We start from the raw sequence: 20296 nt of genomic DNA, 5'->3' as shown, positions 1-20296 counted from the left end.
ATTAACTCTGAGCAGATAAAAGATAAAGCATACTGTAAATGCAGCAATAAACTTACTTTATGCAGAAAATGTCTCTTTTCCATCTATTGTCATGTGTCAAAGTCACATGATCTGTCTCCTCCTATCACAAAGCTATCTATGCTCCATTGAGCACAGAGAATATCTTGGAGCTTCCTCAGCTACACACCTTGGACCAGTTTTTAAGAATGTAATGGGCTGCGGCATGCACAGCGCAATAGTGCATAATGGAGATAGTGATATAGTGAGCACCCTAGTCTGCCTCCTATCTTGTTGTCCTATTTAACCACTTCAGCCCCGGAAGATTTGGCTGCTGAATGACCAGGCCATTTTTTGCGATTCGGCACTGCGTCACTTTAACTGACAAATACGCGGTCGTGCGGCGCTGCACCCAAACAAAATTGATTTTTTTTCCCACAAATAGAGATTTCTTTTGGTGGTATTTGATCATCTCTGCCGTTTTTATTTTTTGCGCTATAAACAAAAAAAGAGCGACAATATTGAAAAAAAAAAACAATATTTTGTACTTTTTGCTATAATAAATATCCCCATTTTTTTTTTAAAAAGAGACTTTTTTCTCCGTTTAGGCTGATATGTATTTTTCTACATATTTTTGGTAATAAAAATCACAATAAGCGTATATTGATTTGTTTTCGCAAAAGTTATAGCGTCTACAAAATAGGGGATAGGTTTAAAACATTTTTATTATTATTTTTTTTTTACTAGTAATAGCGGCGACCTGCGATTTTTATTGGGACTGCGACATTATGGCGGACACATCAGACACTTTTTTGGGACCATTGGCATTTATACAGCGATCAGTGCTATAAAAATACACTGATTGTAAATGACACTGGCAGGGAAGGGGTTAACACTAGGGGGCGATCAAGGGGTTAACTGTGTTCCCTCTATGTGTTCTAACTGAAGGGGGGAGGGGACTGTGTAGGGGAGATGACAGATCGCTGTTCATAATTTGTATGAACACACGATCAGTCTCTTCTCCCTTCAGAGAACCGGGATCTGTGTGTTTACACACACAGATCCCGGTTCTCGGTGTGTCACGAGCGATTGCGGGAGCCAGGCGGTCATCGCGCCCGCTGGGCACTCGCATCGGCTCCGGGGGGCGAGCAGCGGGTGCGCCCCTAGTGGCCACAGGGCAAAGCAACGTAACATAACATCGTTTCGTCCAGCTGTGCCATTCTGCCGGAGTAAAACTGCAGCAGCTGGTCGGCAAGTGGTTAAAATTGAACAGATTTAAAAGCAATCATTCAAATTATCCTGCAAAACAAATGTGTGTTTTTACAAGGGATTCCTTATTTTTTTGGGTTATTTAGCTTTAGGTTTTCTGGTACAATGATTTTTATTAGCATATAAAGAAAGAACAGATATAACATTTCCATGCAGGTGATATGAACATCAAACATAATTCATGAAAACACAGAAAAAGATGTGTCATAAATTACAGATGAAAAAAAAACATGATCCACCGACCCAGGTCAGGGACCAATGCATAATGGTTGAGCCGTAAGACTCATGGGCTAAGGTAAGCAAAGGAGACAGATGCGCCCATCAAAAGTGGGGCAAACAAAACAAAAAAAAAGGGGGGAGATTGTTAAATAAAGCAGGAGGCAAAAAGAGGGAAAGAAGAACAGAGCGGCGGACAGGGAGTCCAGAGAGGAGGTTTTCAATCCTTATTGTGCTGCTTCTCCCTCTCCCAGTCTAAGCTCTGCATAACAAGGGATTGCAGGAGGCTGATATCAGTAGCTGTGTTAATGAATAGAGAACTGTATTATCTTCTGTATTTTTTTATACACCTGAAATGACAGAGACTTTAATTCAGCTTTAACTTTGGAAAGCTAATCCTGGGCTATAAAGAAAGGACCCCCTCTATGTGCTGCCTGCGGTTTTGTTTATTAACGCTACTAAACTATTGTGCTTAACCCCATGATGAAGGTAAAACAAACATAAAACATTATTACAACTGCTTAGTGTATCTAGATGAATTATACTTGTTTTTTCAGGGCAAATTGAGCCTTCATTTGGTGGTAAACGATAACCTTGTGTTTTTTTTTTCTTATCATTTAGCTGTATATTTCTTGCCATTACCATAACCCACCACCAAAAAACAACCCAAAACGAATTCTCCTGTTCCTGACAATCACAACAATACCACGTATGTGTATGTTATTTGAAGTTTATACCCATAATAAGACCCAGAAACAATAGTATGTTTATACTTTTTTTATCTACACATTGACACTAATGGCCCGTACACACGATCTGAATATCGTACAAAAACGGTCGTCCGAGGAAGCATCGTACGATATTCGGTTCTTGTGTACACTACTTTCGACAGCCGATCACAACCGTTCATCCGATATTATTCGATCAGGCATACCCGGAAATTTTCCTCGTAAGATTCCAGATCGTACGATTTTCGTTTAGTTAGTATAGTTGTCGTCCGAAAATACAATACAAATACATTACAACACGTGACATCACTTCCAATTTTTTTTGTCTGTGGTACGAGAATTTTCGTGACTTTATTTTAGCTATTCAATTTCTACTTGCGACTATTAGCGAGAACGGTCATACGATCAGTCGTACGATATTCGGATCGTGTGTACGGGGCATTACTGACAATGTTTTTTTCGATCTTTTTCGATTTTTGATCAAATTTATTTTAATAAAATGCTTTTGGAGATGCTTTCTAAAGATAGTTTTCTATTTAAGATGCATTAATAATTTTGTTTATTCAGCATGAAATGGAGTTATGTAGCATGAGGCTGTAGTATATTCTGCAATATTTCCATTTTTGGTAAACTCATTCAATGAATCCAAGCTCTGTACGCCGAGATAACATGCACTGCATTGATGCAATTTCACAGTAACCATGAGATAAAACAAAGTTCAAGAATATTCCTTTATCCCATTGTTTTGCAAATCTATGTACACTACAAAGGCTACGATTTAATCGGTTCTGATATCACTGTTTTACTAACCTGACAGCTTATTATTCTAAATAGTAAACCTTCATTTTGTTTGCAAATATTAAAGATTCTAACTACCAGCAAGAATAAGTGCTTGCATTTAAAGAGCACCTGTCATTTCAGATCCATCATGGCAGCACCTTTTAGCGGGCATCCACTCACCAGCTACCGCCACGTCCCTCACCTTGTTGTGTCACTGCCGTATCACCAGCCGTACCATTAAAGTGAATGGGACTGTTAGTGAGTCAACAGCATGTCAGAGGAGAAGCCGCTGCGGGACAGAGATGACAGTTGCTCTTTAAAAATTATGATTTAAATAGAGTTGATTTACATAAAGCCTTTTTACTAGTGATTTAAATCAAATCCACCATGACACCAGCCCTGACATTTGACCCTAATCTTGTCCCTATCTCTGATCTAGCTATTTTATCTAGATTATATTTATTTATTTTTTACACAACTTTTTTTTTTTTTTATTGACATACTTCTCTTCTAGCAAGTAAAAAAAGATGCAATGAGAGGGATTTATCAAAACTGGAGCAGCCAGAATCTAGAGCAGTTGTGAATGGAAACCAATCAGCTTCTATCTTTCATTTTCAAAGCTTAAATGAACAAGCTGAAGAAAGAAGCTGATTGGTTGCCATACACCTCTGCTTCAGATTCTGTCTGCCTCAGTTCAATCAAATTCCCTTCAATATATCTTTTCTCCATTCAAAGGAGATAGAACATAGGGGTAAGCTGTACAGTTACTGATCACTGTGATAGCCAATTACAGGCTATCACAGTGATCCTGTGATCAAGAACCCAGAGCTGTCTCTGACACCTCGATCTCCCAGCACAAACACAAGAGTAGGAGCCACTTCAGTGAGGCCACATATTTGTGTACACTTGTCAAAAAGGGCTCCCCCCCTCCACTGCCACATTTGGCACTTTTTTTTTGGGGGGGGGGGTACCTAGTTTTGACAGGTAACAGCTCCCACTTCCTGGTAAGATCGCCACATGATGACCTACGTCATTTCCGGCTCCTCCTCCTTCCCCCCCACTGCCTTCTGGGACACTCAGAGATCCCAGAAGACTATGGGACCATTCGGAAAGCGCAGCGCGACTTGTGCATGAGCAGTAGGAAATAGGCCGTAAAGCCGCAAGGCTTCACTTTCTGTTACCCTTACTACAGATGCTGGCGCCTGCACCCAAAGCCAGTTGACGAGTCGGCTTGGACATTGCGGGATCCCTGGACAGGTAAGTGTCCTTATAATAAAAGTCAGCAGCTATAGTATTTGTAGCTGCTGACTTTTAATTTATTTATTTTTTTTACAGACTGGAACTCCTCTTTAAGGTATAGCTATCAATAAAAATCACACTTCACATGAATCAATAGGGTACATGTTGGCATTACAAAATCTATTTGAAAGGACAAAAGTGCTCTAGAATGTCAATATAACCACTTTTAGCTACAATGATAATGCATTAATTACAAACTCTGATGCAATTTTTTACATAAGATAGGATAATCTTTTCTCATGTACACCTAAAAATTTAAACTTTTTTAACTTTAATTTTACTTTAAATTACTTTTACTTTGTATTTTAATTTTTTTTATCCAAGACCATTTTCAAAAAAATCTCTTTTGGCATGACTCGTGCCTCCCAGTGTGTCATGTTGTTGAGACAAAATGTTAAATCTGGTGCCTGCTTTAATAATGTTTACTGTCCAACTGGAGAACCTTTAAGACAACATCAGTGAGTCAGGCTGAGGCTGCTATCTCTTTTTTTTTTTTAAATAAAAAGGGAAATTGGAGTGGCTGAAGTCCAGCTACCATTCATCACTTCCATTTCTTGAAGTAGATGATATAGCACTAAGCTTTATTATTATTTTTAACATTCTCTGCAGAAAGTCACACAGGGGCTACACTTTCCTACACATAGAATGCCAATGTGCTAATATGAGAATAGCCAATGCCATGAGTAACTGGGATCGAACACCAGATTTGTTCTGACTTCAAACTCTTTATTTGTGCCAGCAGGCTCTATTCTGTTTCCGTGCTGGTAACTTATGCTCACTATACTGTAAATTGGAAGAAAGGGGCTGAAGAAAGCAGATGCAATTGATACCATTTCATTATTCACATTTTTATTGGCATGTGCACCTATAAAGAGTAAAACATAGAAAAAATATATACTGCCCTACTGAAAAAGAACATTCTACACCACACTTCATATATAGAAATTTCCAAACCCTTCTCTGTCGATATAAGGTAAAAATAATTATAAATAATAGGAATAGAATAAAATAATATTTTGATTTAAATAATATTTCGATCTACCAGACTGACAACTCAGGTCGAGCTAGATCTATATTATACTAGAACTATATTACGTCTTTCAGGAGAATAAATCAAACATAAAAGCACATACCGTATATGTAGCAATGTGTTAGAATTCCAGAAATATTAAATTAGTGTAGCATAAATTACTTACTGTAAGTTAAGTTTTGATACTTATAGTCAAATCATGCTAATGTTCAAATGATCTTACTGGGATTTCTTTTGGTAAACCAAGGTATTATGTGTAGAGAGTACTATAACATGTTACATGATGTAATGTGTAACATAATAAGTATTAATAAACATGACAACATTTTGAATACATTATTTCACCAAATGTCACAACTTTACACCACATTTCTTACAAGCTCCCAATTTCTTGCACCGTAATAACAGCAAACAAGGGTTGTGAACAGTGGCGGCCCGTGCATTGTGGGCGCACAGGTTCCGCCCCCATATCCCTGCCGCAGCCCCCTATCAATGCGTCTGGTCCATTTCAGGATGCCAGGTGCATGGATTCCTTTGGTGGGGGCGGTTTCTTTTGAAGCACCTGATTAGAGCCAGAGGCTCTGATAGGTTTCAAAAAAGGGTGGGCTCGAGGCACAGACAGTGCGCCCCGATCCCACCCAATTGTGTGACCATAGCAAATGAATTTTTAGTTATTTTCACACTAAAGTTCCTTTAGTCCAATCAGGAGGCAGTTTCCCAATTGGCCAAAGCGTCAGGCTATCCTGTTGAATGCCTGGCGCTTAGGAAGACAAGACACGCGCTGGAGAGACACGCGCCGGAATGACATCCTCCACCGCCGCTGCTGCCTGCACATGAGACACAGGCTTTGGAGGAGACTGCCCAGAGCCCCGCACATAGGAGGAGACTGCCCTCAGCCCCGTACACAAGAGACTGCCCACAGCCCCACACACAAGAGACACCACCACAACCCGGCAAGTGCCGGACCTCCCACAGGGGGTCTCTGGATGCGGTCAGTGCCGTGCTGTGCCAACATGGGGGGGTGCTGGTTGTTTGACGCCCCCCCCCCAAAAAAAAAAAAAAAAACCACCAGCCGCCACTGGTTGTGAATGAAAATAGCAATAGTTATAAAAATAACAACCGCTAGAATTTACATTATGATGCAATTTGTCAAAATTTTACCTTGTGTTTTTGAAGCTTCCTTAATTATTTTCTGGAGTCCTTTCATTTCCACATCCAGTTCTTCATAGTTAATGTCACGAGATTCCACCTTAGGAGCCTGGAAGAGCGAAGGGTCAGTACCCAAGTAGGAGCACTGTAACTGACCACTGTCACTGAGTGTCACTATCATCCCTTTCATGTCCCTGCAAGAAAAAAAAATGTGCAAATAAACTCATATTCTAGAACTATAATTATAAAAAAAGACATAAATCAGCAAAGTATTTTTTAGACCAGAAAGCACAAAAAAAAAATATTTTAATTTCCCTTGGAAATTGAAGTGTTACTAAACCCTCAACAGTAAAATCTGTCTGTATATGCAGCAAAGCATGCTCTTTATACTCACCATGGAACCTGAGGAGTTAATCCCCTGCATTGTGTAAAAAGGCTGTTTGATCTGGTCTTCTCTAATCCTCTCCTTTTTCCACTGTCCCAATCCATCTCCTGATGGAACAGAGGCTAGGAGATGAGCTGTACATGCTCAGTTCAGTGTGTATTGCTAGAGAGTGTTTTTTTCTTGGGGGAGTGCATGTGATCAACACAGGGCCAATCAGTACTGCCAGACAGTAGGTCAAGGGTCCTGCAGCCTCATAGGACAATCAGAAGAGAATGAAAACCCCTCCTACAAGCTTTATCCAGACACTGATAGAAGTCACAAGACTGCTATATACTGCTGATGAAAAAAGGTATTTAGCAGTGTATATTTACTCAAATAATTGCATTTCCATGTTCTGTGTACTGTGGGAGACCAGATATAGTGAATGCAGGGTCCTGAGTTTAGTAACATTTTAAGGGTGAAGAGGTCCCCATTTTCAAACAAATTTGATATGGTTCCTTGTACTTAACAAGTACAAGGAAATTAAAATGACCCTGTCATAAGAGAAGTATGATATAGAGGCATAACCAAAAACACTACAGCGCTGACACTGTGATAAAATGTCATATACCAGGTTAAAAAAGAGGTATTAAATACTTATTCCCGAAGGTATAGGAATAAAAATGTCAATTAGTAGGAAATGGCTGGCACTGTGGTGCTGGCAAGGCTGCTTTTATTTGTGGGCTGGAAATCCACAATCTGGAAAATAGGAAGGCAAGAAAGCACCAAACCGGCATAATATAGCACAATTTATTAAGTAAAATACCTTATAAAACAAATAGAACTCACAAGCGGGTGAGGGGGAGAGAAAGGATGACACTCTGCAGTGGATTGTAATGAGCTGGGAGCTGTGGGGTAGTCATTGGTGGAAAAGAAAGCCAGCTGTGGTGGGGTACAAGATGAGCCTGAAGTCCGTGCAGGGAGACCGGCGTTAGGCTGCCCTGTATGGCCATGATGGTATATCCAGAAATCGGATGTCCGCCCAAATGTGTCCAGTTGGAGTAGTGAGGAGCTGTCAGTCCAACTGCTCTGTGAGCCAATTAGGATGCGTTTCAGAAGCTTAACCATGCCTCCTTCATCAAAGGCTGATAGAGGCATGGTTAAGCTTCCGAAACGCAACCTGATTGGCTCACACAGCGGTTGAACCGACAGCTCCTCTCACTACTCCAGCTGGACACATCGTCTTTGGGCAGACATCAGATTTCTGGATATACCACCACGGCCACACAGGGCAGCCTAACGCCGGTCTCCCTGCATTGACTCCAGGCTCATTTTGCTCCCCACCACAGCCAGGTTTCTTATCCACCAAGAACTACCACACATCTCCCAGCTTATTAAAATCCACTGAGGACTGTCATCCTTTCTCTCCCCCTCAGACCTCCTTAGACCTCCTTCTAAAAATGCTAGATGCCCGGCTGTGTCTGATTTCAGTATGTTAATCACAGACCAGGAACAAGCATAGTTTAAATGAGTGTCGGAAAAGTGTCAGAACTGCTTATATCTATACTTATTCTATTCCCGTGAGCAATGAAGCAATGAAATCAAAACATCAGAATGACAGCCAGGGAACTAACATTTTAAAGGAAAGCTTAGTAACTGCAATTCTATTAATCTTTCATGGCAGTGTCCCTTTAATATTGGTGCACTCTAGAAATAAAACACAGGACAGATCAGTTCATCTTCATTAATTCTAGATGAAACACACCAAGGGCATGCATGTTACTTATGAGGTTTAATAAAACCCCATCGACATTTCTTCCACATTCTCTAGTCAGTAAAATCAGTCTTTCTACGACAGAATTAATCTATAAAAAAATAGCTAAATTTCTTTTAAAATCACCTTAGAAAATAGAGTAATAAGCGCTTTCTTCGTAGAAAATCTTACGTTTCAATAACCCACGGTCTCACAGAACTATTAATGAAAAAAATTGAAGTTTTGTGTATTGGATGACTTGAAAGAGAATCATTTTGGGGGTGTAATTCTATTTCTGCTACAAAGTACAAACCAACCCTGCTCTATTTAATTAAAGGAAACACAGTGTACCAAGTCTAATGAGTACCATATTACCGCCACACTTCCTATTAAATTAAATTTACTAAAAATACATTTCCATTCTGAAAGCTGTGGAAAATACAGTTTTTCCAAATTTATATCTTATCTTATATAGCTTAATTTACAGTGTGCCCAAAACTTACTACTGTTTCTGCAAAATGTATTACTATATCTGGCACTCAAGAAATGACACCTGCAATTTCAATCACCTTTCCACAAGATTTTTTACAAGGAATAATTCCGCTGTCTAAAGCACCACCGTCCCTAAGTGCCATATTTTTATAAGCCACTTCAGGTATCAAATCTGTAGTATTTTTCAAAAGACCATAATCACTACTTATATATATATATTCTGAATTTCTCATGACATAGAGAGGTTCTAAAGTTTAAACACAATTCCCAGTTACTTCTGAATAGAACAATTTAATTGTAAGGAACATGAGAACCCCTGTGTCTCTGCTGTTTATACTGATTTACAAAGTCAAGCCACTGTGTCTGAAAGGAAGAAACACAATACCAGATTTTATCTTTAGGTGGCAATGCATGTAAAACGTGAAAGTGTGGCTCTGGATAAAATTGGAGGAGTCATTGCAGGAGAGAACCTGTTCGTGTTTGTACATAAAGTAGTGAAAAGCATGAGATAATAGCTAGTTGATGCCAACTGTAGGGAGGATGTGCTACATAAAAAAAAATATGAAAAAACCTATACCAGAAGGCCAACTTAGCATGGCCTGGAGTAAATTGTGAGATTTTGCTTCAAATAGAGTGTTCCAAGGAGTCACTCCTCTCAGAAAAATGCATTTTAGGGTTTTTTACCCAATATTATTAATTCAAACATCAACATAACACAGTGTCATGTTCAAAGACCCTTTTTCTACTGAAACAGATTCTGTCCGCATCTTTAAGCAGGGACACGCCTCCCTCCCTATTTAAACCTGTGCGTCAGAGCACACAAACCCCAGCAGCAATGATCAGCTTCTCCTAAAATTACTGTATACGCACTTGGATAGAAACCCTTGGCCCCTTTCTCAAAAAAATTTTGCCATCTATCACCTTCATTATGGGTACCCATTTGCCTTTTTCTAGTCCTATACTGACAAACATAAGGCTGCCCACTACAGGGCCTGAATGACTTCTCCCCTAAATCCTTATTGTCCCATGCCTTTTCAGACTGGGGATACATCTGCTGGAACAGCTGCCCACACAGTATGTGAAGGGGAACTCCTCAGTATGTGAGTCAGAGGTACATTTGCTGTCACCACACTGGTATACGTTCGAAAGGGACATGTCAAAAGCTTCTTAACAGTACATTAAAAAGCCATAGTGCCATATTTAAATCAGGGCATTTTTGAGGCATGATACCTTTGTGGGTAATAACAGGACTCCTAAGCATTGACATTGCTCTGTAAGCTTTTTTAGCTATATGGATTTAATGGAGTCTAGCAGTAGCATTACTCTGCATGTGCTGACCAAGCACAATGGAACATTTTCTTTACACCAAAATATATACTTTTATTCAGCTTTGAGTTATGTTTTCAATCACTTTAACAGAAGCAGGTATGGGATGATCTAATTGGGAATTAAATTCCCTTTTGTCCATTGCCACTAGCAATATTGAGAGGGGAAGACGTTTAGCAATTTCAGCTATTTCATTAAGCATATTCTTAAAAGACTCACTACTTCCAGATCACCCCTTAAGCTCTGTCTCACAGAGCTAACTTCTTCAGCCTTTGAACTTTAAGACTCACTCTTACGCTCCAAAGTTTCCAAAACATCCTTCCCCAAATTAACATGCTGTACTCATGCAGGGCTTACCCCACTACATACAGTACTGTACCACCCGTAGTTTCCATCTCCATTTTTCAGGAGGAGTAATTATCTACCACACTGCAACCATCAGTCCCTCCTAAAAATCAGACTGGTATCTGAGGCTGTTTTCACCCACGATAACTACATTATTTGGGGCCAGCAAATACTTCTGTTCCCACCATCAAACACAAAAACAACCATATGCTATCCTAACTCTGTGGAAGGAATACACACAGCTTAGCTTGCAAAACATTGACTCACCTCTTATCGAATACTCTGTAGGCAAATCTCCTTACATCTGACATTTACTATAGGCAACCAGGTCCCTTGCTAGACCTTCATCAAGTGAGAACCCTTCTGGCACAAATTGCCAGTCTCCATTTACTGCTTCTCCCTGCACTTCAGGAGCTTTATTTGGTTTACCATAAAAAATGCACTTTTGAGACCTCAAACTCTTCACTCACACCACTGCACACTCACCAACACCTTTACTCACACCTCTGTGTTTATTTTTGGAATTTTACAGTCTGGATAAGAACTATTACAATTACACGCACATTAGCATAAGTCACTAACCAACTGGGTTAAAGCTAAAACACAGGGGAAAGTGAACATTCCCTCCACGCAGGTAGAGGTGCTACAAAAAGAAATGCATACAATTGTACAAATTTGACAGCTCACAGGAATGCTATAAACAGTCAGTTCTAAGCATTTCCACCTTTCTGCTCCAACATTAGGTCCAAGATTTTATTGAATATCTTTCAATTTAAAGAGTAACTCCACTTTTGCTGAGAAAAAAAACATTACCTTCTGGGTGATCTATGTATATTGCAAGGATTTTAACAAACTTTGTTGCAGATTTCTACCGGTTTCTGCTCTGAAGAAAAGCTGTTTGTTCTTCTATGTCTTTTGGATACTGATTCTGAATGGGATTGGCTTTTTCATAATTGATCTGGTGATGCACATGCAGTGCTCTAAAGAGGAAAGAGGCAGGGCAATTTTTGTTGAATGCCTAAAATCTGGCTTTATATTTTAGTGCAGAGTTCTGGGAAAATCAGTGAGCCAATCACACAAGCAGGAAATTACATTTCTGGGGGCGTTCCATACACAAGCTGTGTATGTAACGCCTCCAGGTATCCACGCTGCACTGAATTTTACAGAAAATTACAGCGGTGCAGATTGAAAAGGAAAGATACTTTTTAATAACATGAAATCAAAATATGGCTTGTGTCGCAATTGTATATGTTATATTTTTTATTTATTTTTTTGAGATTTTTTCCCACAAAAGTGGAGTTACACTTTAAAAATTTGCAAAGCATCATTCATCAGCTTGAAGAACAGCTTGCTATTTGGAGGTTTTGCATCTGTTCAACCCAACCTAGTAAGATTAGCTTGCGAACAAAGAAACAAATCCAGCAAAAGAGTTTCCTGTTGTAGGAGCCTGGAATACAATTAAAAACATACAGAGCAGCACTTTTGGATAAAAGAGTGTTATGAAGGCCAGTGTTTGCACCAAGAAAAAGCGCACTGCTTTCCAATAAATTTAAAACACCTCATAACATGTTGTTGAGTGTATAGAGTGTGATCGAATAGTGTCATCTTAGAAAGCTGTGTGTAGTGTAGTCCATGGAGCAGTTTAAACTGACTCAATTTGTCCATATTCAGCAAATCTGGTTTGCTGCAGCTCATCCCATAGGTCATCTGTTAGGGAGTAAAGAGACAAGAGCTCTCTGCAGCAGATAACATAGGTTAGTAAACACCTTTTTTTTTTGGACAGGGTATCAAAAGGAGGTTCTGAAGCAGAGTAGTTGTCAGAATTAGCGCAACTGCCAAGGTGTGCTGCAACAAGAGGTGGATCTTGTTAGGAATATCATGGTTATCCTTTAGCTATTGAAAACTGAAAAAAGATGCCATTGACAAACGAATGAGACAGGTATTTGATATCCTTGGATGTGCACCACACAGAGTCTGGGTGCCAGTTTAGCTCCTGAAGGTTGAGCTTAAACCACTGAGGCACATGAGATGAGGGCAGCTCCTATTATAACCCAGCAGTGTGATAGCTCAGTGCCAAGCCAGGACAGAGGTATTCGAAAATGATATAGGCTGGAGCGGGGTAACAGATATCCTGTGGATCAGGTTCCATAGTGGATCAAGGGATCCTACCACAGCTGCCTCCATAGAAGTAACTGAATTTTTCAGTGGAGGAAGTCAACCACTCCGGCATTAATGCCAATTGTGAGGATAAAAAATATTTATAGAAGTTAGCGTGAGCAAGGCTGCCACCTGCAAGTTCTGTCTGTAATGTGGGCTTAACCGTGCAGAAGCATTATTCCAAATAAATGAGAATAAGGAAGAATCAAGTTGTGAAATCCACTTTGCACTACAAGTGCAGAGTGCATTTGAAATTGCACTGAAAGTGCACTTGGAATTACAGTCGCTGTAAATCTGAGGGGTAGATCTGAAATGAGGGGAAGCTCTGACGATTTTATCATCCAATCATGTGCAAGCTAAATTGTTTTTTTTTTTTTCCTTGCATGTCCCCCTCGGATCTACAGCGACTGCACTTCCAAGTGCAATTTCAAGTGCACTTGTAATGCAAAGTGGATTTGCCTTTCGTAAATACCCCCCAATGTATTTGGAATACAACCTGGGACATCTGAATTATTTATAGAACTTTAGGAAGATAAATATTTATTGGGTTGATATAGCCTCAACCAAATTAAGAGGAAGAGCAGAGCAGGTTTTAGAGAGATTATAGCAATAAGATGCTGTTGAAAAAAAAGTAGAGCCCATATTGGGTAAGAACACAAAAGTATTTAAAGATCTCAACTGTGGCCAGTTTAGAATGATGCATAAAGAAGTATGATTTGGGGGGCCTTCTAGGGAGAATGATTGACTCTCCCAAGTACACCTTCAAACCAGATAAAGTAGCAGAGCAAAACTATCCATAATATTTAACAGATGTTGAAGTGAAAGTTTGACATCTTGTAAGTATACCAGAGAAACATTGGCATACAAAGAGATGCACTCCTTAAGGAGCCTCTTCTGGATGCCATTAGGCACACATGAATGCCGAATGCTACATGCAAAAAGCAGCTATAAAATGGGGCAACCCTGATAGGTAGGTACCCCTTTACAGAGAAAAAAACGGCAGAGACATCCTGACTAGTAGGTATCCTCTCTAGTGGTTCAGCATATAATAGTTTAGCTTGATGTAGAAAACTGCAGACCTATACCAAATGTCTGCCTAGCAAACACATATTGCCAGCTGACTGAATAAAAAGCTTTCATTATATAAGTTGACACCACAAAGCCATTACTCTGTTGACACTATGTCTGGTGTATGTTTAAGAATAGCCATCTAATGTTGCCATATGTGCTCTTGTCAGGCATCAAGAATGGCCTGAGTGAACAATACTTAATACTGTACTACTTTAGCAATTTGATGGGCCAGCACTTTAATTAAAATTATTCTATTACTATTAATGAACAAAATAGGGCGATAGGATACACATTCCTTTAGACTTTTGCCTGGTGTGTATAAAAAAATAATCAGCAATTTGGTTATGGAATGAGGCAGTTGACCTCTTTTAAAAGTATCATTATAAACTGTAAGTAAATGAGGCACCCAGAACAACAGGCCATCCATCCTCAGAGGTATTTTTTAGCTGGGAAGGAGTGGAAGGCGTCTAGAATTACTTGTTGTGTCTGGAAGTTATCCAGTGAGGTACTGTCCTCCTGTGATAACTGAGGGAGATATAAAGGGGTTGTAAAGTCAGAAGGCTTTTTATCTTAATGCATTAAAAGCCTTCTGTGTGCAGCAGCCTCCCTCAGGCCCCCTAATACTTACCTGAGCTCCCTCTCTATCCAGCGTTGTAGGATTGTCTCAGCTGCCCGGGACTCCTCTCCTCATTGGCTAAGACAGCAGCATAGAGCCATTGGCTCATGCTGCTGTCAATGAGAAGAGAAAGAGGGTGGGGCCAGGCTGCAGCTCCATGTCTGAATGGATACAGGGAGCTGTGGCTTGGCTCGGGTGCCCCCAAAGAAGCTGCTTGCTGTGGGGGGCACTCGTCAGGAGAGAGGGGCCAGGAGAGCCAAAGAGGGACCCGAGAAGAGGAGGATCTGGGCTGCTCTGTATAAAACCGTTACACAGAGCAGGTAAGTATAACATGTTTAATAATATTAACAAAAAACAAAACAAGACTTTACAATCACTTGGTGCGGATTTTTTAAACAGTTTTGTGCATACTTAGTTTGCCTGGAAACAATAACTGCAACTTGAGAATTTATCTCAGCTTACAGGCATTCTATGTAGTGGGGGGTGGGGGGGGGGGGTGTTAAGGTGCTATGACTGTCCCAAAAGGAGATCATTTCACACTTTTTCCTGTGTCCACTACAGTCCCACTACATGCCCATGACAATTATTTACTAAAATTATTAAAATTATACTTTCATCAGAATGATGCTTCTTGTTCTTTTGGCCTCTGTACATAATATCCCAGTAATGCGTATTTCATTGAAATGTGCTTTTCTAATAAGCTACTGAATGCATTTGGGACCATCACCTTAATACCACTGCCAACAACAAACAATAAACCAAACGTTAATCCACAGTCATGGCTAAAAACTGATAGGTATTTTATCAGAAATTGTGATCAACTGACATCACAACAAGTAAAGTCTTTTTTGTTGCCAAGAGATTGCACAAAAAAGCTTTTAACGGGTGATTTGATGACAATACACTTATCCCTGTAGGTGTTAGCAGTTCATATTGCACAGGTTATAGGTTAACTCAAGTTCTTCTTCTATTGTTATTCAAGCATTAGCAAATCCCAGAGAATTGTATTTCAGATTGCTGGCAGTGGTTCATCTTCAAAAGCTAGATGGGTCACTTGCTGTGAAAGAAGAGAAAGTGGAAATATGGCTTGTAATACTAAAACTTCTAAAAAGAACTTTCAAGTGACACTTAGAATCAAATACAGTGAACAAAGAAATCCATTATTATATACAATGGTAGCCTAAAACTGAGAACAATACAAGATTTAAGCTCCCCTTTTGACACAGGGTGAAGCATTTTTGTGTGATATAATAAAATATGTAGTTTGGAATGATGGACTAAAAAAATGGTACAGCCACATATCACAGCTGTGGAATCTCTTCCTACAATGCAAGGCCCTTATTCCCAATGTAGGAAATATATGCAATGCTACCCACAGATATATATTATATCTAAAATGTCTTCCTGTTATATTAATTGGATTATTAGAAAAACAACAAAATTACTGTCACTTTTGGTACATTACTACTTTTACTGTATTAACCACCTGATATTACTATTACTGCCATAGCAATTATTATGCGATACTGCTGGTATGAATTGGTTTAGTTGGTTTGGTTAAGATTCTGTGTGAGGGGCATCATAATTTAAATAAAGGTGTCTTTAGTCATCTAAGAGTAACATACAGTATATGCACATACCTTAGATCTCTCTCACTGGATTATGAAAACTGGAATGCTTTATTTACCAACAAAATACCTTAGAAAAGAACTATATCATTTTTTTACTGCTATCATTTACCTACATATTTTTTTTTAACAGATAGAACCTACATATCTTTAGCAAGTTTTTCCAAACAAAGATAGATGACCTAAGCTTTAGACGACATGTCCTAATAGCAGATGTTGTCTTTGTTGGGGGCTATACTTTCAGATACCATTTTTTTTAATACCTGTGCAAGCAGACACCAATGCCCACCCATCCATGAATTGCCCTGTTTTTTAAACAAATTCAGGTATAAGTAAATCAGAATAAATTATTAACTCATTGTCAGCATAGCACTTAAATGTGTACTAGCATGCAATGATTCGATAACACTAATGCCCCGTACACACGGTCGGACTTTGTTCGGACATTCCGACAACAAAATACTAGGATTTTTTCCGACGGATGTTGGCTCAAACTTGTCTTGCATACACACGGTCACACAAAGTTGTCGGAAAATCCGATTGTTCTAAACGCGGTGACATAAAACACGTACGTCGGGACTATAAACGGGGCAGTAGCCAATAGCTTTCATCTCTTTATTTATTCTGAGCATGCGTGGCACTTTGTCCGTCGGATTTGTGTACACACGATCGGAATTTCCGACAACGGATTTTGTTGTCGGAAAATTTTATAGCCTGCTCTCAAACTTTGTGTGTCGGAAATTCCTATGGAAAATGTGTGATGGAGCCCACACACGGTCGGAATTTCCGACAAGGTCCTATCACACATTTTCCGTTGAAAAATCCGACCGTGTGTACAGGGCATAATACAAGTGCTACTGGATAATATCTGGTGAATCTAACATAAGATGCAGAAGATCACTTCTGCTCAGGTAAGTATTTAAAGGGGCCTGGGGGCAACTGAACATAGAAGGTTTTTTACCTTAATGCAAAGAATGAATTACTGTAGGGTAAAAAAAACCTCCCTCTACCACGTTTCTCACAATATTGTCTTCTTAAACTTTCATTCCTGTACCCTTCTTCTCCACCCCACAATGTATACTGTATATCACCCTCACTCCTGCCTGCTCCATACTGCACTTATCACCATCCGCTTATTCTGAATCCACATGCTGACATATCCTCTAGGGTTACATGCATCAATATAAATTTCACTCCCCTCATCCTCTTGCTTTTCCTGACCTCATGAGATATTTTACCCAATCCTCGACCTCTTCTGTTTAACTTTCACCCCCACATCTGGCATCCTTCTTCCTCCTGCAACAGCCAGAATCCACAAACTCTAATTTCTATTCACCTGCTCTCAAGGACCAGCCCCTCTTCTTATGCATACTCCGGAATGCCTGTTCTGTCTGTAACAAGCTCATCTCTGTCCATGACCATGTAATCTCCAACTTGCTTGAACTAGTTGCCATTGCTTCAATAATCTGACTGCCTTTCCAGCTGACCTCTCCTATGGTGGCCTCTGCTAGACTCAACCAAACCCAGTGGACAAATAGGGGGTAGAGTTGGAATCCTTCTATTCCCACAAAGCTGTTTTCAAGTTCTTCCTTCACCTCCATCTCTATCACTCTGCTTTTTTGAATCTCACTGTATCTGCATGTTTTACCCAGTTTCTCTGAGGATTGCTGTGATTTATTGGCTTCCCTGACAATTTCTCTATCTAGCTACCCTACTTTCTCACCTCTGTAATTCCCAATATCATTCTTGGTGACCTCAACATCTCTGTGCTAAGAAGCCGGCTATTTCTCAAACTAACCTCATCTTTCAACCTAACGCAATGAACACACCCTTCTACTTACCTTGACGGCCCCTGCCCTTGTTTATTTTCTGCCTCTGCATTCTCTACAACCTCTCAAACACCAATCACAACCTGGTCAGTTTCACTCTTATCCTGTTTTCAACTTCCTATCCCTTCAACCAGCAAACCGTTATCATGTAGTAACCTTCACCACTGCCACCTTTTCTGTTCTCTATTCTGCTACTGATGATCTCTGTGACAAACGCTTACCCCTGACCTGGCCACTTTTGTCTACAACAGCTCACTATCATCCATCGCTGAGTGCTCTTGCTCCCCTTACTACATACAGAATTAGGTCCTGATCATGTTAACAAACAAGTGACAATAAAAGTCCCAAACAATTGAGCGCATGTGATGTAAAACTAGATCCATGCAAGACTTTACCCCATATAAAACTGTCCTCCTAAACATAATTCCTCCCTCAGTGCTGCCAAAAATATTTATCACTCTCATTAACACACTCTCATCCAATCCTTGGTATATGCAATTTGTGATGAGATTGCCACTGTTAAAGCGGAGCTCCATCCAAAAGGGGAAGTATCGCTTTAAGGTCTCCTCCCCCTCCAGGCACCTAGCAATCCAAGCTCTTCTCCCCTTCCCTCCCCACAGTCTTCTGTGAGACGTCACAGGTTCCAGAAAACTGCAGGACCATTCACAATGCGCAGCGCAGCTTTCACATGTGCAGTGGGCACCCTGCTGTGAAGACGCAACGTGTCACAGCTGGGTGCCCACAGTTGAGATGCTGGCGCCGGGTGTTTTAATAAACACAAAAACTGACTGGACCTCGTCTATTATCTCCCCCAATTATCATACCTGTTAACACAACACTATACTTAAAAAGCTCTTCTTGCACCCCATCAGTCTGAACAACCTAAGACCCATCTTCTTGCTCCCATTTACCTCCAAACTAAAACGCTTAAGGCTGGTACACATGGGCCACATAAAAGCCGGTTTTCCATTGAACAGGCCTATACTGAACGTGTGTGCTGTCAGTGGACCAGCATCCAATTAGCACTTGCAGCCAATGGCTGTGAGCGTTGATCACTGTTCTGGTGGGGGGCAGTCCCCCTGTCAAAACACAATAGCTCAGCAGGGGGGGAGCATGTTGTACTAACATCACTTGTGTTATTAAAGCAACCTATCAGTCTTTTTTCCTTCAGGCTGCTGGGTTGAACAAAAAAAAGCTCCCTGTGTGTACCTGGCATTAATCTTCAACTGTCTGCAATGTTATCTTACTGATAACAATTTTCTTGATCCTGTACAGTCTAGCCTTCAGTCACAACACTCCACGGAAACAGTCCTTTTAAAACTCACTAATAACTTATTTCTACAACCAATGGCCACTACTCAGTACTCTTACCATTAGACCTTTCTGTTGGCTTCAACACAGTTGACCAAAACTCAACTTCCTTGGCCTCCAAGTCTCTGCTCTTTCCTGGTTCCTACCTATGTACGCACTTCTTTAGTGTTATTTACAAGTGGGTGTTTCCCAGGGCTCTGTCCTTAGACCTCTACTATTCTTTATCTATACCTCTTCCCTTAGTCAGTTGATAACCTCACTTGGCTTCCAATACCAACTCTATGCTGATAACATCCCAATCTCTCTACTCCTCAGCTAACCCCTTCCGTCTCCTTGCACATTACTAATCCTCTAACTGACACATGAGTATGGAAGTCAAACTACTTCCTAAAACCGAAATTATTCCAAAATTGAGCTCATAGTTTTTTTTTCTCCCAGTGCCCCCTTCCTTTAAGATTAAAACACAATTATCCTTTCCTCCCTTCATACCAGGATACTAGGTGTTATCTTAAACTCTGACCTCTCCTATAATACCAATGCGCTCCTTCTTAACCAACAACACCACCAAGCTTCTAATTAACTCTCTTGTTATGTCTCGCCTTGACTACTGCAGCTTCCTCTTTGTTGGCCTGGCTCTACACAGGCTATTCCCTCTTTAGTTTATCACCTATGCTGCTGCTGCTAAATTCATCCACCTTACTAACTGTTTAGTGTCTGCCACTACCTTCAATCTTTCGATCATCCAACAAATAAAATTCAAAATATTAACAACTTACAAAACCATTCACAACTCTGCCTCTAGCTACATCACCAAGCTCATCTCAAAGTATAAACGAAACCATCTGTTTTAAGTCTAAGCTTCCTTGGTTTTACCACAAGAACCTTAATAGATAAACGCAAAGCAAAACACCATCCAATTCACTTCTCCCAAAACCT

General features: G+C 40.1%; 1 protein-coding gene across 5 annotated transcripts in view; it reads right to left on the bottom strand.

Annotated features, from left to right (window-relative positions):
* BBS9 (Bardet-Biedl syndrome 9) overlaps nt 1–20296 on the bottom strand; it is a 580121-nt gene that overhangs the window by 340627 nt on the left and 219198 nt on the right. For all 5 annotated transcript variants that reach the window (XM_073630475.1, XM_073630476.1, XM_073630474.1 and 2 more), the window contains exon 11: nt 6481–6662. In XM_073630475.1, coding sequence (XP_073486576.1) covers nt 6481–6662 — 182 coding nt within the window. The remainder of the gene's footprint in view (nt 1–6480; nt 6663–20296) is intronic.

Source organism: Aquarana catesbeiana, linkage group LG05 (genome assembly GCF_042186555.1).
Source record: "Aquarana catesbeiana isolate 2022-GZ linkage group LG05, ASM4218655v1, whole genome shotgun sequence".
Lineage (NCBI taxonomy): Eukaryota > Metazoa > Chordata > Amphibia > Anura > Ranidae > Aquarana > Aquarana catesbeiana.
The sequence above is the reverse complement of the archived record's forward strand: the minus strand, read 5'-3'. Positions and strand labels throughout refer to the sequence as shown.